General features: G+C 44.4%; 1 protein-coding gene across 3 annotated transcripts in view; it reads left to right on the forward strand.

The window, feature by feature from the left end:
* The window catches only part of PLA2R1 (phospholipase A2 receptor 1), a 142,159-nt gene that overhangs the window by 4,913 nt on the left and 116,191 nt on the right, over positions 1-21,055 (forward strand). The window contains exons 1-2 of one of the 3 annotated variants that reach the window (XM_025276141.3): positions 702-1,503; positions 20,457-20,840. In XM_025276141.3, the coding sequence (XP_025131926.2) occupies positions 1,395-1,503; positions 20,457-20,840 (493 nt within the window). In that variant the 5' untranslated portion in view covers positions 702-1,394. Of the gene's footprint in view, positions 1-701; positions 1,504-20,456; positions 20,841-21,055 lie in introns of those variants that run through there. The other 2 variants (XM_006073133.4, XM_044934832.2) reach the window with 2 other exon arrangements.

Here is a 21,055-nt window from a genome sequence, read left to right on the forward strand (position 1 = left end):
GGATCCCACATGGGGGTAGGGTGGCAGTAGAGCTCCCCCTCCCCCTGACACACACACCCTGCCAAAAAAGAATTGCTTTGGATCAATAGGCAACTAAGGAAAGCAAGGTTCTCCAATATTCCACCACCTTCCTTTTTATTTTTTAAAGCTCCATTTTGCTCTCTTCCCTCCTTTTATGTTTTAATGACTAGCATCATAAACAATGTTTTATTTAACAACTATTTAGGAAAGATACCATAGTAGCCTGTTCTCATGAATATTAAACATTTCTAGTAGGCTTCCCTGCTAGTAGGCAGATGGTAAAGAATCTGTCAATCTGCCTGCAATGCCAGAGATCCGGGTTCAATCCCTGGGTGAAGAAGATCCCCTGGAGAAAGAAATGGCAACCCACTTCAGTATTCTTGCCTGGAGAATTCCATGGACAGATGAGCCTGGCGGGCTACAGTCCATGTGGCAGCAAAGAGTCGGACACAACTGAGCAACGCGCACACACACACACTTCTGCTAATTACCTGAAAGACTACATTCTAGTCACAGTTTTCCTAGTTTAGGGAGGAACTTTTGCCAACTTAAAGTGTAACCTCTTAAAGCAAATCACTTTGCTTTTCTGGACCGGTTTTTTAGGTATAAAGTGGGACAACAAGGTAACAGCTGTGACACGGGATAACCCAGCTATTCTGCTCGGTTAGGAGAATCTGAGATGGAAGGGGGAGGTACTCTGTAAAGGGGAAAGGAGCTCAGCAAGGGAAGAAGCTTCAGGATTCTCTGGAGTGAGTAGGGCGGGGACCCTGGCGCACCCCCAGGGACCTCTGCGCTCCACATTCCAGGGGAGAGGGAGTCCAGAGCGTTCCCAGTGCGCCTGGGTCCTCGGAGCAGCTCGGTTTCCTCTAAGCTGCCTGCCGCCAAACCCGCAGTGTTTACCAGAACCCGGGTGGTGTACAAACCCAAATGTCAGACTTCCTGTCCCAGAGATTTTCAACTCGCTCACCCCCAGCTCCTATTCGGCCTCCCCCAGGAAGGAGAGGGAAGGCTGGAAGCAGGAGGAGCTAGCCCGGGGCAGCCTCCCCCCTCCCTCTCCACCCCAAAGGCAGGAATTTCTGGGACGGGCAGATTGTGCCCCCCCTCTTCCTCCTCCCGCTCCAAGCCGCAAAGGGAGAACCTCCACGACTTTTCCGTCTTCCAGCCAGAGTCCCCCCACCGTGGCGACAGGGGTGACTGACGAAGTGGGTCTCGGGGACGCAGGGGTGGCGAGGCCCCCGGGGAGGGGTGGAGCGCGGAGGAGGCTGCGGTCCTGCCCTCCGCCACCCCACCCACCGCAGGGCTGGGCGCTGGGGCTGCGGCGCTGGCCCCCCTCGGGCGCTACACCCGGGGACCGGCGGGCCAAGTGGTTAGCGATGCCGCTGCTGTCCCTGTCGCTGCTCCTGCTGCTGCTGCAGGTACCGACGGGCTCCGCCGAGACCGCGGCGTGGGCAGTCACCCCCGAGCGGCTCCGCGAGTGGCAAGGTGAGTGTCCCTCGGGGCCAGAGAGATCAGCGGGCACGTCGGGGGCGGAGGTGATCCAGAAGAGGAAGGGGCGAAGCAGCCGGGATTAGACCGTGGTCCGCGTGGGGAGCGCGGCGAGGGGTTGGTACCTGGGCTCGCGGGCCGTTTGACTCAACTGTGGCCGGGGACGCGCTGACCGTAGGAGGGTAGATATTTCAAAACGTAAACTTTTCGAGAGTGGTGTATTTGGGACGACCATCTCTGGGGAAAATGATGACAAAAAGATGTCCCATCTTGTTCTCCCCTAAAGCAAGCGCTCTTGGTGCACGCTGCCACCCGTAGAGTGTCCCCAAGCCGGGCTTCTCCGTTCTGCGCCGTCGAAAAAGAAAACAATCTTTATTAAAGCCTCTCCGTCCAATGGGGAAGAGGAGCCTCTGTGGCCCTAATGAACTTATGAGCTGGAGCAAAATTAGCTCTCTGCTCTTCAGTTTCTTAACACTTTAAAATATAGGGGCTGTGACATCCGTAGGACTACTGATCACAAAATGTGACCCCTTGCAAGGCACACAGCATGCCAGTGAGTGGGGAGTTTGGGGATTGGGGGGTGGGGAGCAGTTACCGCCACAGTATACACGTGTACTCAGGGCTCAGTTCATCAAGTATTTATTGAGCACCTACTATACATAAGATTCATAAAGGGACAGGTACAGAGATAGAAGGGCTTCCCAGGTGGCGCTAGTGGTAAAGAACCAGCCTGCCAGTGCAGGAGACACAAGAGGCTGGTTTGAATCCCTGGGTCAGGAAAATCCCCTGGAGAAGGACATGACAACCCACTCCAGCATTCTTGCCTGGAGAATCCCTATGAGCAGAGGAGCCTGGCGGTCTACAGTCCGTGGGTGGCAAAGAGTTGGACACGACTGAAGCCACTGAGCACACACACAAACAGAGACAGAGAGATTGCCTGCATTCATGAATAATTATATGGGGCGCCTCAGAGGCAAGCAGCCAGCATCCAAAGCGCAAGCCCAGGCGTGAGGGGAGGAAGGTGGTAGGGGAAAAACTAAGTAAACCAGGAGGAGCCTGCAGGCAGCCTCCATCCTCTCAGCCTTTGGGGAGAAGCTTGAACAGAAGGGGTAAAACAAGGTGTCACCAGTGTCTGTTTCCCTTCTCTACATATTCTGTATCTGGACTGTATCCTCCTGCATTCCTAGGAGGCTTTCCCAAGGACTGATTGAGCAATTCTTATCCTAAAGCAGCCAAAGGTCACAGACCTCTTATTTCTTCAGTGAAATGTTCAGTGAAAATGTTCCTGCAGATGGGCATGTGATCTGGTGAGTGACCTATCTCCACTAGCAGTGACTGTGCCGAGCTTATTCCTTTACATTTTAAAATGTGGATCTTGCCTGAGCACTCATGTCTAACTAGAACAGGGCAGCAGCCCAGAGGAGAAGTTGGAACGTAACCACACAGAGAGAATGCGTTGGTGATCCCCTGACCCAGGGTTAGCACAGATGGGCTAATCCCTTCTATATGTAGCAGATCCAAATCCCGGCTGAGATTGTTTCTAATCAGTGCCTTCTTTTTAATAGTCAAGGACACTATGAAGTTAGAATCGCCCACTACCTCTTGTTACACTCATAGTTGGCACAGACAGTCTTCAAATATGAAAATGGTGCTACTGATTTCCAAAAGCACAGGGACTGTGTGGCACTGAATGCTCCAATCATCACCCAGGCTCCCCTTCTTGACTTAAAGCTCTCATATCAGTGGAATTTCAAGTATAATCTAGATGGGTTTAAATCAAGTTTTTCCTGTTTGTCCAAAGATGGAGAAACAAAATCTTCACGTTGGAAGGGACCTGAGACATTGTCTACTTCAGCCATCTGTTTTTCAGACATAGAAGCTGAAATATGGCTGCTTTTTTTTTAGTTTTTGGGTGCTGAGGTTTACCACTGTTCACTGTAGTATACTGACTTACTTCTAGCCATGATTGACATCCCCAGAGCAACCAGGAGGAAATATGCACCTGTGTCAGTTTCATATCCACTAATAAGGAATATGTAATAATACAAAGTGGGGCTTGTGGTACTTCTTTGTGGTACTAGTGGTAAAGAAACCACCTGCCAATGCAGGTTAGACCTAAGAGATCCAGGTTCAATTCCTAGGTCGGGAAGGTCCCTCGGAGGAGGGCACGGCAACCCACTGCAGTACTCTTGCCTGGAGAATTCCACAGACAGAGAAGCCTGGCAGGCTGCAGTCCACAGGGTCGCACAAAGTTAGACACAACTAAAGTGACTTAGCATGCACAATAATACAAGGCAGGTTATACATGTTCTATTTTTAATCTGAAAATTTATTTGATATGTATTACTGATTGATTTCTTATTTATTGTAAGCATCCTAGCCTTGAGAGACAGATGATGGATGGTATTCTGGTGACTTTTCAGTCATTTATCTATGCATGCGTGTATGCTCAGATGCTCAGTCATGTCCAACTCTTTGCGACTCTATAGTATATAGCGCCCCCAGGCTCCCTGTCTATGGGATTTCCCAGGCAGACTGAGTGGGTTGTCGTTTCCTACTCCAGGGGATCTTCCCAACTCAGGGATCGAACCCACATCTCCTGTGTCTCCTGCATTGGCAGGCAGATTCTTTACCACTGAGCCACCTGGGAAGCCCCATTTATCAATGAATTTGTATTAAAAAATTAGTAGATACAGTGTCATATAGTAGTTAAGTTAATGCACCCTGGAACCAGACTGTTTTCCTGAAGGAGAAGTAGGCAGTTGCCCCATGGAAGCAAGAACATTTGGGGAAAACACAGAATGTGTGCAAAGGCAGAGTCACGTATTGGGCAACAGAATTCAGTGGGCTGAGAGTTCTGATCTGGGCTCTTTAGGGTGGGGGAAAGAGAGCCACTGAAGGTCACAGGCAAATGGGGGCCTGGAGGTAAGGGTAGCAGGATCTCAAGGGGCCCTGTGGACAGGTCCTCCTGTGCCACGGGGCCTCCTGGAAACAGAGAACTGGCCACTGAGATGAGGCAACTTCTCTGTTTCTCAGGGGCTGGTGGGTGGTCCTTGTTTGGCTCTTTCTATGGACCAGTTTCTTCTGCTTCTACTTGTAGGATCTTTCATAGATAGCTCCCACAGCATCCTCAGAAGAGTCTCTTAATTTCCTAAGGGAGGAATCTGGCCACACTGGTCGCAGCAGACTGGCTGATCCCTGTGCTCTGCCCATGAATCAGAGGCCCTTCCATGGCTAGGAGGCCAAGGTAGGGGCGGGAGGTACACACAGGGATGCGGTCTCATTGGGGGCTGTGGATGGAGTAGATCCCGGAGTAGAGTCATGGCAGGACATATGACTCTTTAGAAGCATCTGAAAGATGAGGAAATGAGTTTGTTCACAGGCACTCTGCTCAAGGGAAAAAAAAACTCTGGTTGAGTAAATTGGGTACTGCTAAGAAGGGTCTCGGAGAAGGCAATGGCAACCCACGCCAGCACTCTTGCCTGGAAAATCCCATGGACAGAGGAGCCTGGTGGGCTGCAGTCCATGGGGTCGCTAAGAGTCGGGCACGACTGAGCAACTTCACTTTCACTTTTCACTTTCCTGCATTGGAGAAGGAAATGGCAACCCACTCCAGTGTTCTTGCCTGGAGAAGCCCAGGGACGGGGAGCCTGGTGGGCTGCCGTCTATGGGGTCGCACAGAGTCGGACACGACTGAAGCGACTTAGCAGCAGCAGCAGCAAGGAGGGTCTTGTGAGTTTGGAAAAGGGGAACCAGAACCGGATCACACTTCGAAGTTTAGGACTGCCATAGTCAGTTTGGGATTTGAAGAGAGGAATTCTGAAGGGCAGCCAAGAAACCAACTAGAAGACTCAAGCAATTGCCCATAACAGAAGAGGCTGATGACCTGAGCTAAGTCAGTTCTAATAGGAATATTAAGGAGCAGAAAATGTAGATTCAAGAAATAGGAGTTAAAAAGGAAAAAAAAAAAAAAATAACAGTGAAAGTAAGATGAGAGAAATGGCAGAATAGGAAGGGTAGTGATCATACAAGGAAATGATAAATTTTGGAGGTAGATCTGTTCTCAGTAGAGACCAGGTCCAAGATATGGTTGCAGGAGTGGTCACTAAATTGAGAACAGGTGAACGAAGGTTCTCAGGGCAGAGGAGATCAAGGAACTGGGCATCCTGAGCAGGGCAGACATATGTTGATACACCTGCAACTTTTTATCATTAAAAAGCACCCTCACCTAATATGCTGCACTGCCACTTTCCTCCTCTGTTTCATTCCATGTTGTTTTGCAATGCTGGTCAGGACACACTTAATTTATTTTGTCACGTTAATGGGCCACAACTTGAGTTAGAGGAAACACTGGGCCAGAGTGTTAGGTCATCTGTACGGAAGGTAAAGGCCTTGAGGTGGGGAGGCTGATGGAGTACTGCCGGAGTCACATAGTGAGGAAGAAGTCCCAGGTGCTGCCCCCCGAGATCAAGGAATGAAGAGAGGGTGCCACATAGAAGAGGGTTTTGAAAGAGGGTGATAAGAACCACCACCTGGAGGCAGCAGTGGGAGGAAGTCATGACCTTGAGATTTTCCCTTTAGCTTTCATTTCTAATACAAAGGTCAAAATGTCCCTCACGCTAATCAGGTAGGTTCTGTTAATACACACTCTTCTTTTACAGAAGAAGAAGGGTTAAATAACTTGCACTTACAGGAACTTGTAGAGATTCAAACCAGTCCCTTAAGCACTAAATGCAAAAGACCCCTGGAGAGTTTTGCAACCTGATAAAATAGCCCATTCTGTATCCTGCTGTTTGCAGGGAGATGCAACTTGATTTTGTGACTGGAGGACCAGGAGGCCAGCCTCTTGCTCTCTTCAACTCCCCCTTTTCTAACCTGTACGAACACATGTAGGAGTGAATATTTTCACAAAGCAGAAATGTGCAAAGACATTGATTTTTACTTTTTTTTTCCTCTAGGCAATTTTTATAGCCCTGAGTAATGAGCCATTCTGCTAATCTGGAGATCTGGAATTTAAGTAAAAGTATGATCAGATCCTGGTTTAGCCGCCCTGCCTGGTCATCAGCCACTCCAGCCCTCAGGCTCTGTTTCTTCCATCTCCATCTATCATCTTTCAGAGTCTCTTCCACTTTATACATTTCTCATCCCAGTTTCTCTAACTGGCTCCTTTCCTTACATGTCTTTGAGAGTCAGCAGAGACTTCCAGTTTTTCTGGTCCTTTTTACTCTTTCTCATTAAGGTCCTAACCTCTTTTCCTATTGTTGGTTGTCGCAGTAACTGATACTGCACAGCATCGATTTCAAGCCAATTACCACAAAGACTGAGCCACACAGAGCTTGGTGGTGCCCGCGGCTTCCCTTCTTTGAGCTAACAATTTGCTTATTTATACCAGGGTTTCTGAAGAAACAGTCCCTTTGTTCTGCCTCTTCTGAATCCATCCCTATGTGATGAATCTTCATATGATCCATCAAAGTAATGTATCAGAGACATTTATAGACTCTTGTCTCCATTTTCTTTTAGAAATTATCCTTGAAATCCTTTTATGAGATGTTCCAAAACAAAGCTAGGAACATAAATTATATTTTTTAATTGATCAGTGTGAAAAGAAATATTATAGCTCATAAAAGAAACAAACACAAGAACACCTTATAAACACTATAGTAAGCCAGTTAGGATAGAATATTTTATAAAGTCACTCAAGCAAACTGGAGGAACAACATTAAAATTTCTATAAGTTGGGTTCTGTGATACAGAGCTAAACAAAACAGACAAGAGTTTTCATATGTGGCCACATGACTTTTTAATTTACAATACTTCCCAGATTACTGCAGTTCCAAAGAAATATGCTAATAAAAGGTTTCATTATTTCTGGCTCTTCACATCTTGTCTTGAGAAGTTTCCCTTTCAATTATGAAAATATAAACAGAAAATTCAAAGTAATTATTTAACTATAAACATTGTTGTCTTATTTCGCTGCTATTTTTCACTATCCATGTCCAAAGTTAGTATTTGTTTTTCTCTTATTATCATTTATAAAGCGGCCATAGTGACTGAGGTAATCCTTACCAGGAGGCTATGAGGATAGCATTATTATTAAGACCATTGTGCAGATGGAGAAACCAAGGCAGATACTCCAAGTTCAAGCATTTCTACCCTAAAAGAAGTGCTCAGTGGTTTGCCAGGGTCTTTTTCCCACAGTGTTAGCCTTGGTCAGTTAACAGGGCATATGGGCATTGACCAGAACAGTCTCATAGGACTCCATGCTCAGCAAGGCATTGTCCTTGAGGTTTAATTCTCTCTGGTTTGGGGTCTTGGAATTCTTAGTAACTTTTATTTCTGAATTTGTTCTTTGGGCATGAAATCCTGTGGAACAATGGAGCACAAGCCAGGAGTTTAAAATGAAAGTGTTAGTCACTCAGTCATGTCCGACTCTTTGTGACCCCATGGACTGTAGCCCACCAGGCTCCTCTGTCCGTGGGATTCTCCAGCAAGAATACTTGAGTGGGTTGCCATTACCTTCTCCAGGGGATCTACCTGATCCAAGGTTTGAACCTGGGTCTCCCACATTGCAGACAGAGTCTGTACTGTCTGAGTCACCAAGCTCAGCCCCATTTCATGTCACCTCCTTGTTGTGGTCTGTGCTAGAGTTGGAAAAGCATTTCCAAACACAGAGTATTTCAGAAGGGAGGTTTACAAAGAGCAAAAAGGAGAGATAATGTGGGCGCTGCAAATTCAGCAGACCGGGGAGAGCCCACCAGACCCTGTTAGAACAGTGGGTCACCTCAAGGGAGAGCCAGTGTTTTTTGTGGGTTAGTAGCCAATTTTTGTAGCCTCAAAACAAAGAAAATTCCTACTAGAAGGGTGTTATTGGGTTATTGTTTAGGGCACTCTAGAGTGAATACTGGAGTGGGTATTTTTACCTCACATGGGTAAGGATCCTTACCTCACACGGCTGGCAAGGATCCTTACCTCATATGGCTGGTAAGGATCAGGGGGCTTTGGGCAACAATTACAATGGGGCTCGGCCAGTTTCCGGAGATGACCTTGGTGCTGGCCTCCATATCGGTGGCCTTAGTACAAAACTTTGCACCTGTTGGGATAGGGCTCCATACTCCTCACCAAACTGGGGTGGTTTTCAGCCTCCTCATCCATGCTTCTGTGCTCTGCCTACCATGGCAACCGGGTTGCACTGGGGCTGGGGAACTGGAGGCCCAGGGCCTGGAAGTGGGCGGCCAGTGTTCTCCAGAGACAAGACAAGGCTGCTGTCCCCTCTGAGTGGCAGCACCACTGCAGGGGACTGAGTGGGGACTTATCATCTTTCCACAGTCCAGGGACTGAGTACGTTCCCAGTAATTTCCACCTCAGAGGTTGCAGCCCGTCTTGGGCCTACAGAAAGTGGAGACTGACTGGACCTCCCTGTCCCCGCCAGGGCCCCACCTTTTCATTTTACTCTGGGGTCTGCAAATTAGGTAGCTGAGTAAGAAGCATGGGGACTGTTTTGGGGTGAATTGTGTCCCTCTCAAAATTATGTTTAAGTTCTAACCCCCAAATACCTCAGAATGAGACCTTGTTTGGAGACAAGGTCATTACAGATATAATCAAGTTATAATGAAGTGATTAGGGTGAACCCTAATTTGACTGATGTCTTCATAAGAAGAGGAGATTTGGACACAGAAATATAAATAAAGAGTAGATGATAGGAAGAGATACCGGGAGAAGACAGACATCTTCAAGCAATGAAAGAGGCCTGGAACAGACCTTTCCCTCACAGGCCTCCAAGGAGCCAACCCAGCTGATACCTTGATTTTTGACACGTAATCTCCAAATCTATGACACAGCCTATTTCTATTTAAGTCACTTAGTCGGTGACACTTTGTGACGGTAGCCTTAGCACACAAATACAAGGACTAACATTATGTCTACCATTCGAAGTTTGGATTTGGTTTTGTTTTCATTTCTGTCTTTCACTTAAGGAAATTATATTTTTCTTCAGTGGGTAAATTCTCAAAGCAAAGCAGATAAAATGGAGAAAGTGAAAGTGTTAGTTGCTCAGTCATGTCTTACTCTTTGCGACCCCATGGACTGTAGCCTACCAGGCTCCCCTGTCCATGGGATTCTCCAGGCTAGAATACTAGAGGGGGTAGCCATTGCCTTCCCTGGGGGATCTTCTGGACCCAGGGATCAAACCCAGGTCTCCCACACTGCAGGCAAATTGTTTACTGTCTGAGCCACCAGGGAAGCTCAGCATAAACACTTTTGCCTTCAGTAATGTCACATCATTCCCAGGGCTGTTCGGTTGTTGGTGGAGTTTTCTTTTTTTCTTTGTTTTGATGACCCAGTCTTTGAATCGCATCCTCCCAGGGTTTCAACACAAAGACATTGTTGAGGGAAGTTTATGACTTACTTGTCCTGTCTTAATGTCCTATCTTACTATTTCTTGCCATCACATGCTTTTTTGTAACAAGGCTCCCTGGTGACTGAGATGGTATATTTTCAACACAGTCTATAAGATGATAACAGAGCCACTGTGAATAATGATTTTTACATAAGCAATGTCTGTTAGAGACTTCAGAGTTAAATACAGACAGAAATAATGGAGGAATAGATGAAAAGCTAAAAGGAAATGTTTTCAACTCAGTTGAAAATTTTACCTGTAAGATTCACAGACACAGTGAAGAACTTTGAAAGAGAGAAGATTTTCTGTGGGGGTCTGCTGCTGCTGCTGCTGCTAAGTCGCTTCAGTCGTGTCCGACTCTGTGCGACCCCATAGATGGCAGCCCACCAGGCTCCACCGTCCCTGGGATTCTCCAGGCAAAAACACTGGAGTGCGTTGCCATTTCCTTCTCCAATGCAGGAAAGTGAAAAGTGAAAGTGAAGTCACTCAGTCATGTCCGACTCTTAGCGACCCCATGGACTGCAGCCTACCAGGCTCCTCCATCGATGAGATTTTCCAGGCAAGAGTACTAGAGTGGGGTGCCATCGCCTTCTCCATCTGTGGGGGTCAGCTACTGCTAAAGATGAGATGGATGGAAAGGGAGCGGGAGGGACGGAACGAGAGTGGCCAAGAGGCAGGGGCAGTCTGGAAGGGTTAGTCCACTTCACACAGAGGTTGGTGAAAGGCAGTTTGAGTCCTGACAAAACTGGAGCTCGTCAGAGCTGATGAAGCCAGGTTTCATTCTTCCTGCATGTGAGAAAGAGTATTGTATGCCTTGTGGAACTGAGTGACAATCTGGGGAGATCAGAAAGAAAGGGGAAGAGAACACGTAAAAAGGTTTAGCAAGAGGGATCCCACAGGCCTATGGAGGTGATGATTACCCAGGTTCAGAAGCTTCCGGAGAATAAAGAAAGCTCAATGTCAAGGACGATGCCAGGGCAGGAAAAGAGAAGGAAGTTCTGAGACAGGACAAGGGGATATTTTAAAACGTGCTCAGCTTTTTAGCTCATTTTATTAGGTTGGCCCAAAAGTTCACTCGGGTTTTTCTGTTACATGTTATGGAAAAATCCACATGAACTTTTTGGCCAACCCAACAGAAACCAGTTGATAGGAAGCCTATCAAGTTGATAAGCACTATCAGATTGTCAAGAGATAAACATCACATCTCAGATGATCTGGGATAAAATGCAAATATTCATGCAGAGAGGGCCAGGAAGGACAGACACATTTTCCCTTGATTTTGTCTTTCAAATACAACGCACAGGCTGCAAACATCAGAAATTCCTTGCTTACTGGTTTGGAAAGGCATATTAAGAATTCTGCTTCCCTGCATCGTTCAGCCATGAACGGGACTTGATTCACTCACACACAGCATCCCTTCCTGCTGCAGTCATCTGAGTAAGGGAAACAATAACATCTGAATCTGACTCACTGGACAGGACAAACCTGAATTTGTGTAGCTGGGAAATGCCGATACATCTCAAGAGAGAAATTGCTCACCTTTAGATTGGTTTCAGGGCAGTGATCTCCCTGCCCCGCATACCTCCCAGACCCTTTTCATGCTAAAATTGAGATAGTGTCAGAACAGCAAAGAACTGGACAGATTCAAGAGCTGATCCTAGGGCAGGAAGTGCGTGAGCTGTGTGGGCAGATGGAGTAGAAGAGGGTTAAACCCAGGGGAATGGGGTAGGAGATTGAAATTGGATTGCAGTTGGCAAGCAGTGGCTTCCTAATAGCTTGTCTTAAACATAGCACTTGATGTGAACCGTGCATCTGAACTTTTCCTTCCACTTCCCTTAACGTGGCCAGCTTATACATCAGCTGGCTTAGTTGCCACTGTCATGGTGTTATTTATTAAACACCAGAAAGCCCTTTGCTTGCCTAAAGGGTTTTCCACCATAAAAGGAGCATTTTTTTTCCAATGAATTGTTTCATTGTTTTAAGGTTGTTTTTTTTTTTTAATTGAAAGAACATACATCTCACCAAGGCTTACCATTTCAAATCATATTTATGTAACACTTCATACCTCAGCTTGTTCTAAGAGGAGCTGCTTAAAGTAGAAAGTGAAAGTGAAGTCGCTCAGTCGTGTCCGACTCTTTGCGACCCCGTGGACTATAGCCCACCAGGCTTCTCTGTCCATGGGATTCTCCAGGCAAGAATGGGTTGCCATTTCCTTCTCCAGGGGATGTTCCCGATCCAGGGATCGAACCCAGCTCTCCTGCATTGCAGGCAGACGCAGGCAGACGCTTTAACCTCTGAGCCAAGTAGAAGGGGACACTAAAAGGCAGGTGGAGGTGGGCAGAAGGGGTGCTGAGCATGAAGTGGAAGGGCCTCAAGAGGAGCTTCCTGCAGGGACTGCCAGCTGGCACCTTTCCAACACTAATTACAGCCTGAGGCTTTAGACCCCAACCTCATGGTATGGTAGGAATCAGCAGACAGCTGACAACCCATGTATCTGAAGCCAGAAAACAAGACATTGCAACTCCCTTTTCCAGGCTTCTCCGGTTCTATCAATCACCGTGTCCTGTCATTTCTTCCCTCCTTGAATTATCTCTCAAGAGACTAGAGTCTAATCAGTCTCTTTCTTTCTCATCACCACCAGTTGAACTGATAGCTCTGTCTCTCTTGCCGGATCAAAGCAGAAGTCTTCAGAATGTTCTCTATCCTGCACATGGGCTGTCTCATCCCAGCTAAGTGAGAACTCCAGCACAGGAACTTGGACATTTGTCTCACACCTACACTCTCCTAAAACAATTCTGAGCACACAAAAAGTGCTCAATAAATGTTTTTATCAAATGATTCACATTCCACACCATAGCCTCAGTCATGGCTTCTCTTGTTCCAAAACTCCTTTTCATTTGAATAATGTACAGATTTTTGAATAAAATTTAAGTTCCTCATAAAATGGTCCCAAACCACCTCTTTGCAACCTCATATTCTACAACCACCAAACACTTTTATATAATGAGGTTCTCATCACCCTTAGAGCTGATTATTTTCATCGCCTCTGACTCTGATAACTTTTGCTCTGTCCACAATTTCCCTGGTGTGACCCTTTACCTCTCCATCTATACCTTTCTCCACTACCTGAACTCTGTCTCTGTAATGAGGATAGGCACCCATGCTGGTCTAGTTCACCAGTGTACCCCCATATGCAACACATATTAGGTCCCTAATAAATGTTGAATGAAAATGCCTCTTGTGTGTGTGTGTTCTTGTGAGATTGATTGATTTTTCTGATCTTCTAGACCAAACTGACACCTTCTAGATGCTGGTTTCCTCCTATTGTGATTATACCTCTTATGTCAAAATATATTTTGGAATTAAGTTGTGGTTCTTCCTGTACATTTCATGATGCAGTCCCAGGGAGAACATCAGTTTCTTGAGTGCAAACACTGATATATGTATCCTATCTGCAGGGCTCCTCAGTTCAGTTCAGTTCAGTCGCTCAGTCGTGTCCGACTCTTTGCGACCCCATGAATCGCAGGGCCCCTAGCACATGCCACATTAGACCCTCCATTAATGTCTGTTTGAAATCTCAAGTCTCCCACTTCCAGTTGTTGTTGTTGTTCTGTCGCTCAGTCACATCTAACTCTTTGCAACCCCTTGGACCTGCATTATGCCAGGCTTCCCTGTCCTTCACCATCTCCCAGAGCTTGCTCAATTTATGTCCACTGAGTCAATCTTGCCCTCTGTCATCCCCTTCTCCAGCATCAGGGTCTTTTCTAAGGAGTCAGCTCTTCATATCAAGTGGCCAAAGTATTGGAGCTTCAACTTCAACATCAGTCCTTCTAATGAATATTCAGTATTGATTTCCTTTAGGATTTACTGGTTTGATCTCCTTGGTGTCCAAGGGACTCTCAAGAGTCTTCTCCAAACCACAACTCAAAAGCTTCAATTCTTTGGTTTTCAGCCTTCTTTATGGTCCAGCTCTCACATCCATTCATGACTACTGGAAAAACTATAGCTTTGACTAGACGGACCTTTGTCGGTAAAGTAATGTCTTTGCTTTTTAGCATGATGTCTATATTAGTCATAGCTTTTCTTCCAAAGAGTAAGCATCTTTCAATTTCATGGCTAAAGTCACCATCTGCAGTGATTTTGGAATCCAAGAAAATAAAGTCTGTCACTGTTTCCACTGTTTCCCCATCTATTTGCCATGAAGTGATGGGACCAGATGCCATCATCTTTGTTCTTTGAATGTTGAGTTTTAAGTCAGCTTTTTCACTCTCCTCTTTTACCTTCATCAAGAGGCTCTTAAGCTCCTCTTTGTTTTCTGCCATAAGGGTTGTGTCATTTGCATAAGGCTGTATATTGTCACCCTGCTTATTTAACTTATATGCAGAGTACATCATGCAAAATGCCAGGCTGGATGAAGCACAAGCTGGAATCAAGATTGCCAGAAGAAATATCAATAACCTCAGATGACACTACTTCAAGTTATTTGGCAATAATCTACAGCAGTTCAGTTTTTTCTTTCTAGGTTACAAATTAATGCATGTAAATAGAGCTAGACCTACATGGTTCTCACTAAGTATATGAATATAGAACTTCTAAGAAAAAAATAACATTTGGGAAAAAAACATATAAGGATGATTCAATTAAATGAGCTTTATGGTCTCATCCAGCGCTGAAGTTCATGGTTCTGGGTTTATGGGTAGTTAGTTTCTGCCACATCTATGTCCCTTCCAGTGCTGTTTTGCTGTCTCCTCCCTGGGAAATGGACCAGTTCATGTATACACACACTCTCTCCATCTAGAAAGGTCTGATGCACTCAGGGGCCATGTCCACCTCACTCATGTCATCACTTGAAGATCCAGTCAAGTGTTTTAAATTCTAGTCCTTTCCTTTTTCTAATTTTTTGTTATTTGTTTTTAAAGATTTATTTTACAGTGTTTTCTGTGGAACTGATGAAACTCCCTTCTTTTCATTAACTGGGAGAATTTGCATGATTCCAGGACAAATAGATATAGTTTTAGAGAGCAAATATTCAAGCAAATGATTCTTCTGTCTATCTCTGGTACCCTACACAGTGTCTTCCACATAGTCAGCACCCAGGGAATGCTTGTTGAATGAATGAATGAAGAAATGAATGAATAAAGAAATTCTCCTTCCATTCCTTAGAAAAGTACATGTCATCCTGTGGGACCAAAGGGTGGATCTAAAATGATCTCCTTTCCAGAGGAACTCAGAAGTAGAAAGTAGAAACACTAGTTTCAATGGATTTTATTTTTTAAGGATGAAAATTAGTTTATAAGTTACTTCTAGTAAATCAATCCTTTTTCTCTTCCTAAACTTATAATTATGAAGGGATGTACAATAGCATTTTATTGCAAAGAGATTTAGTAATTCTGGCAGTACTTCATTAATCACTTAATCAGTGTTCAAGCAGAACTGATGTCCTTGACATCTATAATCAATCTTGATTCCTCCCACATTTGATCTTCATCCTTTCTGAAATCTGTCTACAGACTCTAAGGACTGGTGGCTTATTTTCACATCATGTTTTTGTTAGAGACGACTCTTATGCACAAATGATAATAATCAGAATATTGCTACCTATATTGGGTCTCCTAGTAGTCTATTTGAAAACAGTTGCTTTCTCTTCAGTGAATTTATGGAGATTAATGGTGCTAGCACCAGATTCCATTATAGCTTAATGGGAAAATGGGATTGGGCCATTTTTTAGCTTAGTGTGACATACTATTCTTTTGGAGATGGCATGTTTATTGTTATTAGTAAGCCAGAGGTACTTGTTTATGATACATTCTAAAGAACTTTTCCAAAGCCACATCCTAAAGGCAGCTGGGTGTAGAAATGTGATAGCGCCCTAAAACTGAGCAGCATGGAGTTAAGTTTGTCTAATATCTTCTGCTTTGGAAAGGTATTTTTATGATCACTGGTGGGACTGAGTTCTAATTCTATCTCTCCTTTTCTCTTAACACTTCATAATTTGCATATTTTAAAATGTTATTCCTCTAAAATTTCAGTGATATATAATTTTCATGTCCATGTACTTACAGACCACTCATTGACCCATCCATACACTGCTTGTCAACATCAAGTATTTTTGTCTTTCTTGTAACAGAGTTGCAATATAGACTTTACAGTTAAATAGTGTGGAAGATAAACAGATGAAGACTCAGTTCATAATGACACATGCATTTAAACAAGTGAGACAAAGATTTTGTCATCTGGTTGCTTGAGGAGCCTTTTTCCTTCATAAAAATTGATAACATGGTATTTCAGGATTGTTTAAAAACCTGACTTCAGGCTCTACTACAAAGCCACATTTATCAAGACAGTATGGTACTGGCACAAAGACAGAAATATAGATCAATGGAACAAAATAGAAAGCCCAGAGATAAATCCACACACATATGGACACCTTATCTTTGACAAAGGAGGCAAGAATATACAATGGATTAAAGACAATCTCTTTAACAAGCGGTGCTGGGAAATCTGGTCAACTACTTGTAAAAGAATGAAACTAGAACACTTTCTAACACCATACACAAAAATAAACTCAAAATGGATTAAAGATCTAAACGTAAGACCAGAAACTATAAAACTCCTAGAGGAGAACATAGGCAAAACACTCTCTGACATACATCACAGCAGGATCCTCAATGACCCACCTCCCAGAATATTGGAAATAAAAGCAAAAATAAACAAATGGGACCTAATTAAACTTAAAAGCTTCTGCACATCAAAGGAAACTATTAGCAAGGTGAAAAGGCAGCCTTCAGAATGGGAGAAAATAATAGCAAATGAAGCAACTGACAAAGGACTAATCTCAAAAATATACAAGCAACTCCTACAGCTCAACTCCAGAAAAATAAATGACCCAATCAAAAAATGGGCCAAAGAACTAAATAGACATTTCTCCAAAGAAGACATACAGATGGCTAACACACACATGAAAAGATGCTCAACATCACTCATTATCAGAGAAATGCAAATCAAAACCGCTATGAGGTACCATTTCACACCAGTCAGAATGGCTGCGATCCAAAAGTCTACAAGTAATAAATGCTGGAGAGAGTGTGGAGAAAAGGGAACCCTCTTACACTGTTGGTGGGAATGCAAACTAGTACAGCCACTATGGAGAACAGTGTGGAGATGCCTTAAAAAACTGGAAATAGAACTGCCTTATGATCCAGCAATCCCACTGCTGGGCATACACACTGAGGAAACCAGAATTGAAAGAGACACATGTACCCCAATGTTCATCGCAGCACTGTTTATAATAGCCAGGACATGGAAGCAACCTAGATGTCCATCAGCAGATGAATGGATAAGAAAGCAGTGGTACATATACACAATGGAGTATTACTCAGCCATTAAAAAGAATACATTTGAATCAGTTCTAATGAGGTGGATGAAACTGGAGCCTATTATACAGAGTGAAGTAAGCCAGAAAGAAAAACACCAATACAGTATACTAACGCATATATATGGAATTTAGAAAGATGGTAACAATAACCCTAGATACGAGACAGCAAAAGAGACACTGATGTATAGAACAGTCTTATGGACTCTGTTGGAGAGGGAGAGGGTGGGAAGATTTGGGAGAATGGCATTGAAACATGTATAATATCATGTATGAAACGAGTTGCCAGTCCAGGTTCGATGCACGATACTGGATGCTTGGGGCTGGTGCACTGCGATGACCCAGAAGGATGGTATGGGGAGGGAGGAGGGAGGAGGGTTCAGGATGGGGAGCACAGGTATACCAGTGGCGGATTCATTTAGATATTTGGCAAAACTAATACAATTTTGTAAAGTTTAAAAAAAAATAAATAAAAATTTAAAATGAAAAAAAAAAAGACAAAAAAATAAAAAAATAAAAATAAATAAAAACTCTGCACCCACCATGTGTTACAGAAGCAAACTAAGTTGGACTTTTGTGATAATGTTAGAAGTCTTGGGTGGCATGCTTAACTTAGTATTCTACAAGTGTTCAACCAAACCTACAGCTGGATCTGCAGACCAAGAATCAAGAAGCCAGAAGGATAATAATGACAATAATAACAACCTACATTTACTGAGGTCCTCCCATGCGAAGGTAGTGTGTGGTGTACTCTGCATGAGCTGTTTAATGAAATACTCTTAACATCCCTGTGAGATCAGTATCATACATATTCCCAGTTCAAAGAGGAAAGGCAAGACTCACAGGCATCAGGAAATTTGCCTGAGTTACAAGGCTGGTCTGTGGTGGGTCTACCTGATTCCACAGCTCTTAGCGCCCAGTCAGGCAGTCTATCCACCTATCTTAGGTGTGTGAACTGAGGCCCAGAGGGCTATGGTACAGCCAGTAAATTGCAGAGCTGGATATATTTGAACGTACATATTAGATAGAAGCTAAACTATAGAACAATTATAGTAAAATAATTATCCTTTTGTGAAAACTTAATGGAACTTTGGGCTAGCTAGTTAGTAGATTATAACAGAAATTAAGGTTAACATTTTACCCAGGCATGAAAAGATGAATAGAGAGTTGGAGAGAATGTTAATAATTATCAGAGTCCACATCAAATTGGCGAGAGGTATATTTGATCTTGAATGACTATTACAAATAACCACACAGACATGGGCTTTATTAGGAAAACAAATTTCCTGATCTAAATGAAATCTCCCTAAAACCATTCATTCTCTGCCTCCACCCCCTTTTCTTTTGCTCTGATGTATGGTGATCAAAGCAATTTTCTGACAACTAATTCAACTCCTCAAATATATGGTTATAAATAACACTATCAATTATTAAATGAAGTATAGCTTCCATTAATACATTGACAATCTTTTTTTAACAGTTTCTTAAGTGATTTTGATTACTGTAAATCAGTTCTTCTTGACCTGAGCAACTTTAGAAAAGCCAAAAGAACTTTTATCAAAATGAAGCATTGTTCTCACGTACCAATACTTAAGAGCTTCATTCTGCACTGTTTGAAATCTCTAGAAGGCTCTGCCTGTTCCCTATGCCACTGCCACAGGACATGCCTGGCCCTAAACCACAGTTGTTTTAAGGGAACCTGATAATATCCCTTTAGATTTTTGAAGAATGGACAGGAAGTAAGATGTTTAAGAGCAGAGCCTAGCGAACAGGAGAACAAAAGAACTCTTGGACCTGCCCAGACGGTCAGAGCTAAGTAACCCAGCAACCATGAGCCTAGATAAGCAGCACCCGCCAGTGTGTTTGAGTGAGTGAGTGAGTGAAGTCGCTCAGTCGTGTCCGACCCTTTGCGACCCTGTGGACTGTAGCCCACCAGGCTCCTCCGTCCATGGGATTCTCCAGGCAAGAATACTGGAGTGGGTTGCCATTTCCTTCTCCAGGGGATCTTCCCGACCCAGGGATCAAACCCAGGTCTCCTGCATTGCAGGCAGATGCTTTAACCTCTGAGCCACCAGGGAAGACAGTGTGTTTAATCAACATCAAACATTTACTGAACTTCGATGATGTGCTCAGGACACTCTGAACTTATACTGAAGAAATCAGATGTGATTTCCACCTTCAGAAAACCTGTGGGAAGACGTATTCATAGTTATTGCGTGATAGGTGCCTTCCAGGCTGACAGCTTGAAGTAAAGTCACATAATGAGTGGAGAGATACCACATAAGCCCTGTCTGGGCCCAGGCAGCTTGTCCACAGGAAACTCATCCAGATCCTTTCTTCTGGCTCCCTGGGGTTGGAGGCTCAGGGGTGTATCATGAAATGCCTACTCCCTCCATGCCCCAGGTGGGCCTGTGTGGTCTGAGTCCGTCGTGGTGCTCTTGTATCTTCTCATGCAGCTAGGTGAAGGACCTCAGCTAGTGTCCTGGGCATCTGTGTGCTGCTGCCAGCCCCACCCAACAAGGACTCTCTCAGGAGGAGGCTGACCCCAGAGCAAATGTCCCTGTCTTTCTACTTCTGATGGGCCCAACACAGAAAACAAATGTGGGGAAGTATTTTTGCTCACAAGCACTGGGTCTCCTATCAAAACACAAAGAAACCCTTGAATTCTATCCTTTAGGCATCCTGCAGATATTTGATGGGGAAAATGTTCATTTCAGTGGCTCTTGATTGAGCTGCCATATTCCTAACATTCAGGCACTTGTCTGAAAAAAAAAAAAATGTCACCATACCCCTGGGTACCCAGTGTGTCTCTGCTGTAGCCCTGAGTATTGTTAGCAGGCCTCTGTCTCCAGTTGTGGCGAGCTCCTTTTCTATCAGTGCTGTTCCCGAGTGGATCCACAAGCAGCCCTTGTTACTTGTGGGGGAGGGGGCAGCCAATCCAGTCTTAGAGGAGAGGTTTGCCATTAGCTCCAGCAAGTCCATGTATGCCTCCCAAGAAACTCCTTTGATTTGTACAAATCAAGCCCTTGTTGTGGACCCTGCCCATTCAACTCCAGACCTGTTTGAGATGCAATAGCTATTGGTGTGACATGTCACAGCTCAGACATGCACATTGGGATCCCCCTGACACTAGTTAATTGTATATGAAGATTCTCTACTATATCTTCTACTTTGCTGTTTCAGATAAAGGAATCTTCATTATCCAAAGTGAGAACCTCGAGAAATGTATTCAAGCCAGCAAATCTACACTGACCCTGGAGAACTGCAAACCACCCAACAAGTACATGCTGTGGAAGTGGGTTTCAAACCACCGCCTATTTAACATCGGAGGCAGTGGCTGCCTGGGCCTGAACGTGTCTAGTCCAGAGCAGCCGCTGAGCATATACGAGTGCGATTCCACCCACGTTTCCTTGAAGTGGCACTGTAACAAGAAGACGATCACAGGCCCACTCCAGTACCTGGTCCAGGTGAAGCAGGACAACACGCTTGTGGCCTCAAGGAAATATCTCCATAAGTGGGTTTCCTATATGTCCGGTGGTGGAGGCATTTGTGACTATCTGCACAAAGGTAAAAAATAATGTCAACCAAAGTACACATGAAATGATATATTTAGAAAGGTTGCACATAAATAAAGATTTGTAAAACATATGAAAGAGGTACACAGCCCCTGGGACCTCAAGGGACTTCTGCTAAATAGGTTTGAGTTGCTTACTTGCTTATTGTAAAAAGATTGCCAGAGTCTGAGAAGAGATTTGCTAGATTCTGCTAAAGAAGCAGGACTT

The sequence above is a fragment of the Bubalus bubalis genome, chromosome 2, assembly GCF_019923935.1.
Source record: "Bubalus bubalis isolate 160015118507 breed Murrah chromosome 2, NDDB_SH_1, whole genome shotgun sequence".
NCBI classification, from domain to species: domain Eukaryota; kingdom Metazoa; phylum Chordata; class Mammalia; order Artiodactyla; family Bovidae; genus Bubalus; species Bubalus bubalis.